Source organism: Prionailurus bengalensis, chromosome D1, assembly GCF_016509475.1.
Source record: "Prionailurus bengalensis isolate Pbe53 chromosome D1, Fcat_Pben_1.1_paternal_pri, whole genome shotgun sequence".
NCBI lineage: Eukaryota > Metazoa > Chordata > Mammalia > Carnivora > Felidae > Prionailurus > Prionailurus bengalensis.
In genome coordinates this window covers 44,857,407-44,872,826 of record NC_057346.1, presented here as the reverse complement: position 1 = coordinate 44,872,826, position 15,420 = coordinate 44,857,407, and the positions used below count along the sequence as shown (strand labels likewise).

The window sequence follows — 15,420 nt, the reverse complement described above, 5'->3', positions numbered from 1 at the left end:
ACAGCACAGACCTGGACAGTCACTCAATACAAATTGTATTGAATCAGTGATTGCATCAGTGACTGTCAAGAATTTTTTCATGGTTTGACATTTGAAAAATGAGAATAATCAGAGATGGCCTACTACCCAATTTAAAAATAAAAGGTTTTTTTTTTAATGGTGTTCTCTACTCAATCCGCTAAAAGTGAATTAGAATAGCCATCTACCCATACCCAGATGGCATTATCTATGCATTTTCAGTTCATATGAATGCATTATGTTTCTAAGTATATATTTTCTAGAAGCCTATGAAATAAATCATATGTGATACTACTCTTCAGGCAGCTTCCAGAAAAACTAGCCACTTCTTAACTGCTGCATATTTTAGCTTGCAGAATAATAATAATAATAATAATAATAATAATAGCTCAGTAAACAACAAAACATAGAAAACTTTCCTTTTAAATGAAAATTCTAGGCCAGCATTTCCTAAGCTTGTTCCACTATTTTGTTAAGTGTTCCACGTGACCAAACACATTTAGGTACTGCTGCATGGTGTAGACCCCTCTTTTTTTTTTTAATGCTTATTTATTTATTTTGAGAGAAAGAGAGAGAAAGCATGAGTGCACATACATGAGTGGGGGAGGGGCAGAGAGAGGGAGAGAGAGAATCCCAAGTAGGCTCTGCGCTCTCAGGGCAGAGTTGGACGTGAGGTTCAATGTCACAAACCCACGAGATCACGAACTGAGTCGAAATCAAGAGTCAGACACTTATCGACTGGGCCACCCTGGTGCTCCTCTTCTTGAAGGAGACAGCAGAAAAAGCTATCATTTTTATTTTTAGAAATCACACTGGCTATAGGGCACACTTTGATTTTGAAATGTTAACATATGAAAGAACAAAAAGAGTATGTTAGAATTAAAAAAAAAAAAAAGGCAGTAGTGGGGCACCTGGGTGGCTCAGTTGGTTGAGCGTCCTACTTGGGCTTAGGTCATGATCTCATGACTTGTGAGTTCAAGCCCCGCATCAGGCTCTGTGCTGACAGCTCAGAGCCTAGACCCTGCTTCAGATTCTGTGTCTCCCTCTCTCTCTCTGCCCTTCTCCACTTGTGCTCTGTCTCTCTCTCTCTAAAAAATAAACATTGAAAAAAAATTTTTAAAGGCCGTAGTAATACAGTTTTAGGAAAGTCACTCAAGTTTCAACTTTTTTTTTCTTTAAAATGGTAATAATAATAATGCCTACTCTGTAGGCTCATGAGAAGGATTGAATGAGTGCATGTGCATGAAAATCTCCACATGAAGCTCACATATAGAAAACAGCAAGAGATACGACCACAGTTCTTACTGGAGATTCAGAATGCACATTAGAATATCAAAGTCCTAAGAAGTCCTGCAGCAAGGGAAGCAGTTATTCAGGTTGGATTTCTCAAACATATTCAATCATGTATATTAATCCAGGTTCTCAGTTGTAAGACACAGAATCTGAAGTGCCAAATACAGAATAGTGTATTCAAGAGATATTGTGTAGCTTGTACATTTATTCAGCAGTCTTATGAAACAGGCTCAAGCCTAAGCTTCCAGAAACCCAAGCCCTACATAAAACAGGCCTGATAAGGACACAATGCCAGCCACCAATGAGCACTGCGTCCCATAATCTGTGAAGCTTCGAGAAATTGAACTTGAATGCAACTGTCCCTGGGGCCAGCAGTGATTATCTTTCTGGGTCAAACACAGGACCCTGAAAATTCTGCTGTCTCTCAAGGATGGAGTCCTGCTCTGCCTCCACCCCCCTCTCCACCACCAAAAAATGGATTTTACATTGTACCTTCTTCCTCTAGTTGCCCACTTCTCCATCAGTATGATTGGTGGAGGGGCTCCTGGGTGGCTCAGTCGGTTAAGCATCTGACTCTTGGTTTCGGCACAGGTCATGCTCTCATGGTTTGTGAGAGTGAGTCCCTTATTTGGCTCTGTGATGACAGTGCAGAGCCTGCTTGAGATCCTCTCCCTCCTCTCTCTCTCTCTGCCCCAACCCTGCTCATGCTCTCTCTCTTTCTCTCTCAAAATAAGTATTATTGGTGGAATCTAGGTCACATGCCTGTGGTCTGGCTGCAAAGAAAGCAAAAGAAGAAAGTTCTATGGGTTCTTCCTGAGAAGGTAAGCCTGCTATGGCTGGGGGTTCCTCTAAAGATAGCAAACATGTGTAATAACTGCTAGAAATCCAAAATACTTGAAAAACATCCATTACACTAAGGAAAACCTACTCCTCCCTGTAAGAAATTAATATGTTCTTATAGAGAACACTTCTGAGTATACTCCCTCTCCCAGAAGGACAAACATCAACATTTTTCTTTTTAACTGCAGGGAAGAGACCAAAATTGAGTGGAGTTTAATGTAAGAAAATTTCTTCCTGGGGAACCCAGTGATTTTAGAACATTCTAAGAAAGAGAGTGGGCCTAAAATGGAGCTATACATAGGATAGGAAAAGCCATGGAAATCTGCCAGGAGTAGGGCATGAGGTGGAGGGGAGCATGAGCCAGGAGCACTGAAGTTCTTTCTGTGACTTTGGTTCCTGTCACCACCATTGGATAGCTATTACTTGCTCCACTATTTCCCGTCTACCCAGGCATTTTCCTGGTCTCCTGTCTCTAAACACAGCCATGCGTGAACCACTGCACCATAAAAGCAGGATGGGACAGCCTGTAAAGAGCTAAGATATAGAAGCATACCCTTCCACCAAGTGCAGCTGTTGTGTGCATCAGAGCTAAGTACAGATGGTGATATCCAGACCAGCGGATGGGTTGTGCAAACAGATAACAGAGATGTTATGTTTGAGGGGTAGGTGTGGTGTGTATATGTGATCAGACATAACATAGACATTATGTCACTTAATGTTCTTGACAACCCTAGAAGGTAAGTGGGTGTGGCCAGAAAGTGAATCCAAAAGAAGCAACTGGTGGAGATTCAGGTAATGGGCACCAAGAATAGATGAGGTAAATGGCTCAACAGGTAGCAGGGCCCCATCAGCCAGTGAGACGGGCCCAGAAGATAGGACTGCCAACTCTGGGGATGCTCCAACAAGAAACCAAGGCTCTCATCGTAAAGAGACAAATCTACCAAAACATATTATAGAGACTGGGCTTAGGCACAAGGGTGCATAAAATAGACATTAGTAGAGTTAAGATCTGATGTGGGCAGTGAGATGTACTAGAGCTCCTGATCTATATGGTGACGATGTAAATTCAAATTACAAACCAAGAATGGGTTGTTCCAATAATCATGCCAGGACAGCAGGATAAACCAGGAATGCCCTTGGAAAATGGGACATGTAATCACCTCCAATTATATATTATCTGGTCCTAGTGAATCCACAGGTAGAATTCAAGTAAACATGGCTGAGAAAAAAAAAGAATATAAAGGTTGAAAACTAAAGAAAACTTATTCACAACAGTTTTTCTTTTTATTCCTCTGGTTTTAATATTTGAAGAAATGGTGTAAAAAGATCATAGATGCTAGCATACACCTAATTTTTTCTCTCTTAAATCACAGCCAGAGGCTACCATGAGTGTTCCAGCAACAGCAGTGAGACATAAAAACTCTTATGGAAAATTATTCTACAAGACTGAAGAGCAAAAGGGCAAATGTCCCTCAGCAGCAAGGTCAGCATCAAGATGGAGGCTAGTCCCAGTGACTTTTCAAACAACCTGTTAGTTTCAGCTTTAGAAATGGCCAAGCTGCAGGACTGCTACAAGATGTGGCCATGGCGACAAAGCCAAAGGTCATGGCCTTTGGTCCATCAGAAGTTTTAGAGTCATAAAAAAGGAAATCAGTTGCTTATCACCAGACAGATCATGACATCCCACAAAAGGATTCTAATTGTTAGTAGATTCACTTTCTAAGACAAAGATCTCTATAGGAAATGTTCCCTGCCTGCAAATGTTGTAATCAAAGAGTAAATGGATCACAGTTCCACATGCTGCCATCTTGTCTTCGGGTAGACAGTTTGATCTGGGCCTCTATTTTGTAAATGCTGTAATACTATCCTCAGAAGTTAAGCAGAGCTTTATCAGAGATCATTTAAAAATGACTTTTTGAGCAGTTTGACACTCCAGCATCAATGCTGCAGTATTGTTCCTGAGATGCTAGATATTAACTTTGGATACTAACCTGGCACTGGGAAGACATTTTCATTATTAAGACATTTGGGACAATTTCAATAGCAGTATGTTTGGAGGGAAGAAGGCATTGAGTGCAATACAATGAGGCCTTGTACCCTCTTTAGCATTTCAGCACACTTTAGGCTTGTGAAATCCCTCCACCCTCTCTCTGTACAAAGCTTCTCTTCAAAGTTTACACTGGCAGGGATTTGGAGGATTAAAAATCCAGTATCTAAGTACAGTGGGTCAGTCAGGCCTTAAGTTAATGAACCTCATGCTCTTAAGCAGAGTTTGACTGCCATGGTGGAACAAGAAATGTCAAAGTGAGGTTAAAGAAAATGCCCAGAAGGTCCTTTGGTCTACAAGCAATTTCAGCCCTCCTCACAAACTCATAGGTCTTTTCCTTTCCTTTCTTTTCTTTTCTTCTTTTTCTATTTTTTTTATTTATTTATTTGTTTTGCTAACACTTTTCCCCATATACCACCTTATGTTTAATTTATATTTTATTGTTATCCATGAGGTCAGGATTCTATCTTTTTTATGCATTTCTGTATTCCCAGTGTCTGGTACATAACAGGTGTTCAATAATATTTGTTAAATGAATGAATGAATGAATGAATGAATGATGGAAGACTCCCTCATCATATATATGAGTCATTCATTCTAGTTTGCCCTTCAAATGGAAAGTAACCTATTGGGAAAAGGAGTTCTCTAAAATCTTATTCTTCTACCCCTGTACCTGGAGTTTTGAGCAGGAGAGAAATTATTTTGAAAGAAAGGAATCTGAAGGAAAATGCAGAAGTTGTAGAGTGAAACTGAGGATAGGGCTAAGGAATAAAGAGAACAGGTGAATTCACACATATTTTGGAATTTAAAAAGAAAACAGCAATATCAACATCCAAAAATCAAACTATAAAAAATGTCATATTTCTTTAATTTGTGTAATTTAATCAGACCTGTGAGTTTTGCTCTGCATCTCTCTCTTTAAAATAATTCATCAAACAAACAAACCAAAAAGGTTCACTGACAAGTAGAGTAGAAAGGCGGTAGAAAATGATGGGCACTGTGGCCTGAGTTAAAAGATAATCCCAAGAAATAAGGGAAACAAAAGGTTTTGGAGGAAAAGACAAAATAGCACACTGTGGCTCCAAGGAAGGCAAAAATGCCAGGCACTGAGAAGTAGCAACTTCCCAAAACAGGCCAGCTCAGAGACACCACTCTCATTGAGACTCTCCAGGACATGAGGGGAACAAAGGAACATCCCAACTAGGACAGAAATAGTGGCACCACCACCCTCTTCTCCATCTCTAGCATCCCCCAACCCACTCAGTTGCTTAACGACTGCTGGTATTCAGACTTCAGTGAGGGGCACCTGGGTGACTCAGTTGGTTAAACATGTGACTCTTGGTTTCAGCTCAGGTCATGATCTCTCGATTCATGGGATCGAGCCCCACATTGGGCTCTGTGCTGACAGCGTGGAGCCTTCTTGGGCTTTTCTCTCTCCCTCTCTCTCTGTCCTTCCCCCGCCCTCTCCCTCTCTCTCTCTCAAAATGAATAAATAAAGTTTTAAAAATAAATAAATGAACTTCAGTGATAGTCTCAACTCAGGTTTTCCTTTCCAATCCCTATAGCCTTTACCTTCGTTCAAAGCCTTGCCATTTTCCCACAGGAATTCAATCACTACTACGTTACTCTGTCTCCAGGATGACCTGCCTCCAGTCTGTCTTGCCCTAGTCCCCAGGGAAAATCTGACCATTCTTCTCTCCAGCATGAAACAGGTCTCAGACTCCTCCTCAGCCTATTTGAATGATGTCCACTAAAGTTATATTTTCAAACCATTCTCTAGTGATTGCACAAATGTTCACAATAAGGCCTTACTGTGATTTCCATAAGTACAGAGACAATGCCTATCTTATTCATAGTTGAATCCCAAACAACCAGCACAGTGCCTGTGCTCCACTCCCTAAGTATTTATTTTGTGTTTTTCACAAATAAATAAAATGGGAAAATTATGATATAAAACTAAGCAGAATGCAATCCTAATAATGTAAAATATATGTATACATTTATATGTAAAATATATAAATATTATACAAATATATATTATAAAATATAATTTATAAATATAAAATATATAAAATGTTTCATATATTTTTATACTTATATTTTTAACATATATGTAAACTTACAATATGTTATGTTAATTTATGTATTTTTTCACTTTCAAAATTTACCATAAAAGCTTTTTTTTTCTCTCTCTGATACTGAGATACAAAAATATAAGCAAAAACAAAAGGGAGTAAAGCAAAAACCATGCATCTGACAGATGAGATGGCAGCATGGGGCATTATGGGAACAATAATATCCTTATCACACCACATTGGGTTCTTCATCTTCCAGCCCTGACTCTGCCCCACTCCCTGCTACTCCTCCACCACCTGAAGAGTGAGCAGTGCCAAACCACATAATGTTCTTCACAGTGATACTTGCTAACTACTTTCTCACTCCACTATTCCAGTATTCCCAATGTGGTAGTTCTGCGTTCCTGCCATCTTTTCGTATCTAGGGCAAAGCACCATGCCTGGCATACAGAAGAACATATTAAATATTGATGGAATAAATTAATTAATACATGGATAAGGCAGTGACACTAATGCAAGGCCCATTTCTTTCATTCACTCTAAAATCATACTTACCTAACAGGGTTGTTATTGAGGACTAAATGAGAAAATGCACGTAAAACATGCCTGACATATAATAAGCACTCACTAAACAAACACAGTTATTAACTATTATTACTGTGACCATGTACAAGTTGATTTTTGCTCTCTTAGCCAAAATCATCTTTTTCAAAAATTTTTTAAGGTTTATTTATTTTTGAGGGAGACAGAATGAGAGCGGGGAGTGAGGGAGGGGCAGAGAGAGAGGGAGACACAGAATCTGAAGCAGGCTCCAGGTTCTGAGCTGTCAGCACAGAGTCCGATGTGGGGCTTGAACTCAAGAACCACAAGATCATGACCTGAACTGAAGTCGGACACTTAACCAACTGAGCCACCCAGGTGCCCCTGCCAAAATCATCTTAAATTGTGGATAGTAATTTCTGCCCTGCCAACTTATCCTCTTGAGATGAGAAAGAGCTTAAAACAATCTGGGAAATACAAATCACTAAACAAACACATATTATCATCATTATGATGATGATAATGATTATATGATTATTGTCTTTGTGAATCTTGCCTAATAGGTTTCTCCTTTAAGGTCACATTACCTTGGCTGATGTTTCAAACCATCCTACGAAACCATGCTCCTTGCAGAACTGGTCCATCTTGAGGCCATTGTTCGTGAGCACATCCTTCCCCTGGTCACATTTGTTGGCCAACAAAACCACTGAAACTGGTTTGCCATTAGGAAGACTTAACTTTGAGTCCAAATCATTTTTCCACTTTGTCACTGCTTCAAATGTAGCTGGCCTGGTGACATCGAAGACAATAAATGCGCCCATAGCTTCTCTGTAATAGACCCTTGTCATATTTCCAAATCTTTCTTGACCTATCACCAAAAAGAAAGAGAAATCAAAAACTCATTACAATTGTAAACCGAATCATATACTGGAACCTCTCAAGGTGTCCAGTGTGAGCAGATACCTCACTAAAGTGCTTCAGTACTTATCTTTAAAGAGTGAGCTAAGTACACAATCAGTATGATGTAGGTAGTGAAACCAGAGTTCCGGAGCAGAATTTATGACCAAAATTGACTGGGATTTCAGCTAATTAACAAAATGGAATGAATCTTACTGGTTGTAACTCTATCCACTAGCAGTAGCTGAAGACAGGAGCTAATGAAGGGTGGGTTTATATTTTTTGAACCCAAAACCCCAGAAGTGTATGGCCAAAGGCCTTTTATTCTGATTTGGTAATTTATTCATGTGAAGAGTCTTATAAAGTTATACAAATTAAAATAAAGCGAGGTGTGTATTTAATAAGCCAACTTCTCTCAAAAAGAATAAAACGCTGGAACTGGCCTATATCTAAGGACATACAGGTCAACAATTTTAAAAACACTTTACATTTAACTCTGAGTACAAGATGTTGTGATGGTGAGTTTTAATTCAAGTTAAAAAACTCTTTTGTAGGTTGTGATATTCACATGGGCATTAGCATTGCAGATTTGAAGAGGAAATGATCCATAGCACTAGTGAAAATGGATGCAGGTCAAGGGTTCCGCCCTAATGGTCCTATAGTGTGTGAGCCTGTGTGCTCACGCACGTATCACTGGAAAGAAGAGCATTCGGTGGGGGCCAGCACATGATGATCCTAAAACATTCCTTACATGGGTTTCACCACAGAAGCTTCGTTTTCTTCCCCATAGTTGTCTAGTCAATGAAAGAAAGTGGTATAATACTCTTCATATGACACACAACCCACAGATGAACTTTCATTTCTCCCAAATGAGTTTTAAATTTCTTTTATTTTCTTTCTTTTTTTAGTTCCTAATGCAAACAGTGATCTCCTTTGATACTGCTCAGGGTGGCCATGACATTTCAGGAAGAGAGGGGAAAAAAAGGCTTCTGTGATCATTTGGGACTCTGAAGGCCTTTAGGATTTGCACAGTTGTCTTATGATCCCTTTCAGGGAACTAATCAGATGAAAAGCAAAGTCATGGGTTATTCAATAATCTGCTTGTCCAGAGATTTTCATAGTAGAGTAAGGGGGTCTTGAAGAAGAAAGATTTTTACATTTAAAATATATGGCAAAGGGTCATTTTTAAGACTAATGCAAAAAAACAATGTATAGGCTTAACACCTTTATAGGAATTCAAAAAGGAAAATCTGTATGTATGTGTGTGTGTGTGTTTGAGTTCATAAGGGTATGTGTGCCAGATCAGAAACAAAGAGAAAAAAGTGATCTTTGTACACTGAAGTCACTGGGCTGGTGGACTTGAAAAGTTTATATTTCCGGTGATCTGATAAGAGGTCACATTCAGAAAAGGGCATTTCTAGCACTCACATTTTATCCTTCCTTTGTCAGCTGATAGCTCTCTCTCTGCTGTTTTTTATTAAAAGAATGAGAACCATGTGACTTTTCATGAATCCCTACAAATGGCCAATGTAGAGACCTGAGGAGAGTATCATAGGTAACTTACTTAAAAAAAAAAAAGACCATAGTTCAAAAATTCCCTGTGGGGTTAGATCACTCATTGAACATACATTTACTGGATAGCTAATACGGTCCAGGCTCTGTACTTTGTACTGGAAATACATAATTTTTTGCCCTTGAACCTCTAAACTAAGAAGTGTCATACTGGATGCTTGCACTAAAAATGATCCAATTCAGCAGGTAGGTTCTCTTTTCTCTTAGATTCTACACACACATCCATAGCCCTGTCGATGTGACTCATGATTCAATGTTCAGCTTCTAGGAAAGTTAAATGACAAAGCAATCAACTGAACCACAAAAGTTAATACGATGGCTGCAGTAATAATTTGGAAAACCTTGCTGCAGAAGGCAGTAAATTAAATGGTCAGAAGACACCGGTCTTCATTTTAATCACTGGTTACCAGTGCAGCCTTAGACAAATGTATTCCTCTTTGTAAGACTACGTTTTCTCACCTGTGCTTATTATTGTATGTCAGGCATGTTTTACGTGCATGAATTTGTTTTGGCTGACCTCCTAGGTCCCTTGCTGTTTTCCTGCTTCTAGAGTTAAAATATTCCTAGTAAATTAATGCTTGGCCCTCTGTCCCAACGGCCTTAAGTGGTCCATTTGGTGTCACAGACTCATCTAAAAATATACACAAGCAATACAGTCATAATGTTTATTTAATGGATTTTCACTTGGTAATTAATACTCTATAGATGTTCTCAGTGCACATAATCAAGCTGTGAATCTTCTACACAGGCATAGAAACAAGAGGAGGAAGTGTGTTGGGTTTTCTGTTAAACTGGGCACATTCATTTACCACTCCACTACTAACCAACCAGCTCTGTGACCTCAGATTAGTCACCGTACCATTCTGAGCTTCAGCTTTCCTCATTGGTAAAATAGGGAAATGGGATTGGATACCGGAAACTAAATTCGTTATTGCCTCTGGCAACCCCTCTAATCAACCTCCTCAGATGCAGGCAACCAGCTCTCCACCTCCTACTCCCTCCGTGTTCCCTCCAGTTCTCAGCATCACTAGTAATATTGTGCCCCAGAGCGGTATCTTCAAGTCATCTGACTCTTTCTTCGCCTCTCTGTCCAAAGGGTCTCCAACATTCTACCAATGCTTCTGTCTCAGAAGCAGCCCCTGATCAGTCCTCTTCCCCATCAGCACTGCTACTGATCTTAAAATAAATATAAATATAAACATAGGTCTTCAGACATCCTGGCAGCATAAGGGATCACCAGACGGGCATACACAGGAAGGAAATGAAGTCATTATCTTAAAGAGCTATCTGCACCCCCCTGTTCATTGCAGCATTGTCCACAAGGAATGAGAATGGCAACCTCTTAAGTGTCTATCAGTGAATGAATGAATGAATGAATGAAGAAAACGTGGTATATGCATACAGTGAAATATTATTCAGCCACAAAAAAGAAGGAAATTCTTCCTTTTGCAACAACATGGCAAATGCTATGAGAACATTATGGTAAGTGAAATAAGTCAGACAGAGGAAAAAAATACTATATCATCTCATTTATATGTGGAATCCAAAAAAGTCAAACTTGTAGAAACAGTAGAAAGGTGGTTGCCGAAGTCTGAGAGTGGGAGAAACGGGGAGATGTTGGCCAAAGGATATAGACCTCCAGTTATAAGATAAATAAGTGGTGGGATCTAATATATAGTATGATGATTATAATTAATAATACTGTATTATGTGTATAAAGTTGCTAAAAGAGTAGTTCTTACATGTTCCCACCACAGACAAAAAAAAAAAAGGGAATTATGTAAGGTGATGGAGGTGTTCATCCTATCGTAGTAATCATTTTGACATATATAAATATATCAAGCCATCATGCTGTACAGCTTAAATTTACACGTTATATGCCAATTATATTTCAATAAAGCAGGAAAGAAAATGCATCTTAGGTATTTATAGAACACCCATTCCTGGGCCATGTTCTTCAGAGATTCTTACATGGTAGTTTTATATGGGACCCAGGAATCTGTCTTTTTAAGCAGTCCCTAGGTGAAATCTTAAAACCATTTCTGTATTAATCCACTTTCAAAATGTAAACATTACCATTATGCTCTATTGCTTTAGCCCTTCAGTGCCTCTTACATGCTTAAAAACAGACACCTTTATTAAAACTGCAGACAAGGAGACTTTGGCTCCAACCACCTTTCCAAACTCTCCTCCTGTCACTTTCTTCAAGTGCTCCATGGCGAAGCCACACTAGAGTACTTACTCTTTCTAAAACACATCCTCCATTACTCCCTGGATTTTTCTTTCCTTTTTATATCTCTATTCCCAAAACCTGAATTCCTTCCCCATCTTTCTTCCTCTCACTCTGTCCAATGAAATCCTGTACACCCTATAATTGCGCCCTGAAATGCCATTACAGTTCTGCAACCTTCCCTGGCCTCCCAACTTTTTCATGACCCTATAGCATTTTCTTTACCTGACATCATTTACATTTATTATGCTATATATTCATGCTTCAGTCTCCACTACAGCACTGTAAAATCTTGAAGAGCAAGTTGATCATATTTTGATCTTATAAATCTGAGGCCTATTTTCCACCTATTTGATATAGTAAAAACTCAAGATACTCTTGCAGAAATAAGCTAAAATTAAAGTTCTTTCTTCCTCTAAAATACAACATCATTGTATATTCATGAACGAGTGCTGTGTACTAACACACTTGCTCTATATTATACTCTCATTTCCACTAAATAATCGAAAGATGTTCATTGATGGAGAAAATTAACATTATTCTAACAGGGCTAGGTTCATATCTGTTGCAACAAGTTTTAGACTGGAATGTTATGCTTTTGTAATCATTTTCATATTCTTAAGAAATTTGGAATCAATTTACTCTATTAAAAATAACATGTTTTTGGTCATGGCACAATCCATAGAGCTAAAATTTCCTCCAAGATACAGATATGCTCTTTATTTCTAGGGAATAATAGAATGAAAAGCAGGAAGATAAAAATTAGAGTAAATATGGACCTTGCACAAGGATCTAGAGGAAAAAAAAATCTATCTAATTACTGAATTTACAATAGCTTAAGCTGGTTTTGAAGAGTGAGTCAAGGAAATCTAGACTAGGATCAGAGTCTGGCTGACATCCTCGTGAGTAGGTTTTGTCCACTTTTTAAGGGCCCATCTGACCTTCTGTCCAACATTTTGAAACCGTCTCATCTTCTCTCTTCCCTACTTTGCCCCACCAAGCCAGTGACAGAAATGTCTCAATCAATCACTTTTTTTCCAAGTCACCTAGTCTGATATACTGGCATTAACCATGTGTAATCTTCCCTCACAAAATTGTAAGTTCCCCCTAGCCAGAACCAGGTTTAAGCACCCCCATGACAAGTGTATTGAACATTCAGTATCCAGTGAGTGCTCAGTAAGGTCTTCTCACCAAGTGAAGGAATAACCCCTAATTCTTTACCTCCCCTCACCCCAGCAGATACTTGCAGGCTTAACTGGACTTTAAGGCTCACCCTCTGCCATGTCTCTTGTATTCATCATTTTCTTTCCATTCCCATCGAAACCACTCTAGTTAGGATTGCCTCACCTCCTTCATTCACCGAACAACAAAGTTTTGAATGCTTATTAATTTTCAGGCACTGTTCTAGCAACTAGAAAAGATAATTAAAGGTCTGTGTCCTAATGAATCTTACATTCTAGTGGAAAGAGATAAACAGTGGTAAGGTACACATAAAACTGCATTAGCTGGTGAAGTGTTACAGAGAAAAATAAAGTAGGAAAGGAGAAAATGGTATGTGGGAGGGAGGGCAAAGTTAAGCAGGATAGATAGTGGAGGCCCACAAAGAAGGTGTTATTTAAGTAAAGACCAAAAAGAGGTAAAGGAGAAAGCCATATGGATATTTAGAAGAGGGTTTTAGACAGAACAGCACAAAGACTCTGAAGCAAGTATTCAGAGAAGAACAAGGAGTCTGCATTGGAGAGGACTGAGCAAGAGGAAAAGTAGTGTGCAGTGAGATGGGCAGATCTCAGGGTCCGGACTGGAAACAATTTCAGGCCGTTATAAGAAGGTTGCCCTTTATCCTGCATGAGAGAGGGAAGCACTGAAGGATTGTGAGCAGTTGAGAAACATCAAAGAGCAGGAGTAAATGGATAGTATGGCTGCTGCATTAAGGAATGACCTATGGGTGTCAAGGTTGGAAGTGAGGAGACAGGCAAGAGACAATAATTTGGACCAACATGGTGATGGTGAAGGGTGGTAAAGATTGCTGGCTTCCTGGGTATATCTGGAAATTGAAATGATAGAGGAGATGTATAGTATGAGATGATGCGAGCAGGACTCCAGAACTTTTGGCTGAAAAAAATGGAAAGTATGGAGTTGCCATTAAATGGAATGGAGAAGACTTTTGGAAGTGTAGGTTTTGTGGAAGCAGGTCAGGATCTGATATGTTAGGTTTGAGATGTCTGTTAGGCAGATACGTTGAGTCGGCAGTTGTATATATAAGGCTGAAGTTTCAGGCTGTGGTCAGGGCTAGATATTGAACTTGTACTTTAATTTCTATACACCTCTTCCAAATTCACCTTCCAAAGCTCTGTTTTCACCCTATCATTTTCCTAATTAAACACTTTCAGGGATCCCCTACTGCCTACAGCAGATGCCACAAACTGGATGTTGGGCTGTTAACATGTTCTGTGACCTACACAAGATTTAAGCAATTTGGATGACTTGCCAACAGTTATAAATCGGAAGATCTCTAATAAGACAGATATTGGAATGTCTTGAAAACTCAGAATATTTAGAAATACAAGGTCTACATCATATGAGTAATGTTTAGGAGTTAGTTCATTTGAGCTGACTAGTACCAAACACCCAATTTTAAAGGGAAAATAACTTTCTGAGATGCTATGCATGTCACATTGTCATATACCACAAAACTCCACCTTACATTTAAATGTGAGTAATTATATCAATTTTATAAAAACTAATTCTAACGAAATATTTAGAATTTAATGAAATTTATATAATTTTATTTTAAAGAAATTGTTGCTACTGATCCTTTTTTCTTATTGCAAGCCTCTTATAAATGATTACTTAGGATCCCATGTTTGCTTATTTTTGCATCAAAATACTCTTTAATGCACTTGGGCTTGTTCCAGGATATCCACCTACTGTAAATGGAATTTTGTAGAGAAACAAAATGTGAGCCAGGATTACAAGGAAACTGTGTTCCTATTTCCTACAGAAACAGGGAGCAGTAGCTTGAGTGATCCTGAACTGGCAACAAACACTTCAGATCGGCCCTCGAAAGATGAGTAAGAGTTTGCCAGGTAGAAAAAAGAGTTCATTTACTCTTATCCTCTGGGCTCCTATGGGATTTTCAAAGTTGCACACCTTGATCAAGTTAAAGGCTGATCCTCAGACTGAGCTCAAGGTCCTGCTATAAAACTCTGACTTGCACAGCTCTCCTAAATTCTGCTTCTTGCTTTCATTCACATTCACTCCCTGGCACCCTCCACTCCCACTGGAACATATCCGTTCCCTTACTCTCTAAGTCCTAACTATTCTTTGAATCTGTACAAAACCCTACTTTCTTGGAGCATTCTACTTGGCCCATACTCAACTCTTTCCTCGATTTTACTCACATGGCACTGACTCTATCATTTGCTTGCCCACTTATGCAGGCCCTGCCTTGTACTGCTTTTGATGGGCTGCAAATTTCTGCAGTCTACGTCCCTAACTACACTGAGCTTCTTGAGCTCATTGTTGAATTACTCAAGTACTGTTCTCTATGTCTCCATAGCACACACACACTCTGAGAGGCTCCTAGGCTATGCTCACAGCAGACTCATGTGATAGAACAGAACTGTAATACAAGTACTCTTTATGTAATGAAATAACAGCTAACATCGATTTCTTATTTGTGAGCAGGAACTGCAGCAGGGAGAGGGGTGAACTGAATAAAGCAAGATCTCTGATCCAACTAATTTATTTTCTATGCCTACCAAGCTCCTGTTCATTCTTTTTTTTTTAATTTTTTTAATGTTTATTTATTTTTGAGAGAGACAGAGACAGAATCAGAGACAGAGACAGAGCATGAGTGGGGGAGGAGCAGAGAGAGAGGAAGACACAGAATCTGAAGCAGGCTCCAG

At 39.1% G+C, this 15,420-nt stretch overlaps 1 protein-coding gene across 1 annotated transcript in view; it reads right to left on the bottom strand.

Moving 5' to 3' along the window:
- The window catches only part of RAB38 (RAB38, member RAS oncogene family), a 60,008-nt gene that overhangs the window by 26,585 nt on the left and 18,003 nt on the right, over window positions 1–15,420 (bottom strand). The window contains exon 2 of the mRNA XM_043579979.1: window positions 7,401–7,681. Coding sequence (XP_043435914.1) covers window positions 7,401–7,681 — 281 coding nt within the window. The remainder of the gene's footprint in view (window positions 1–7,400; window positions 7,682–15,420) is intronic.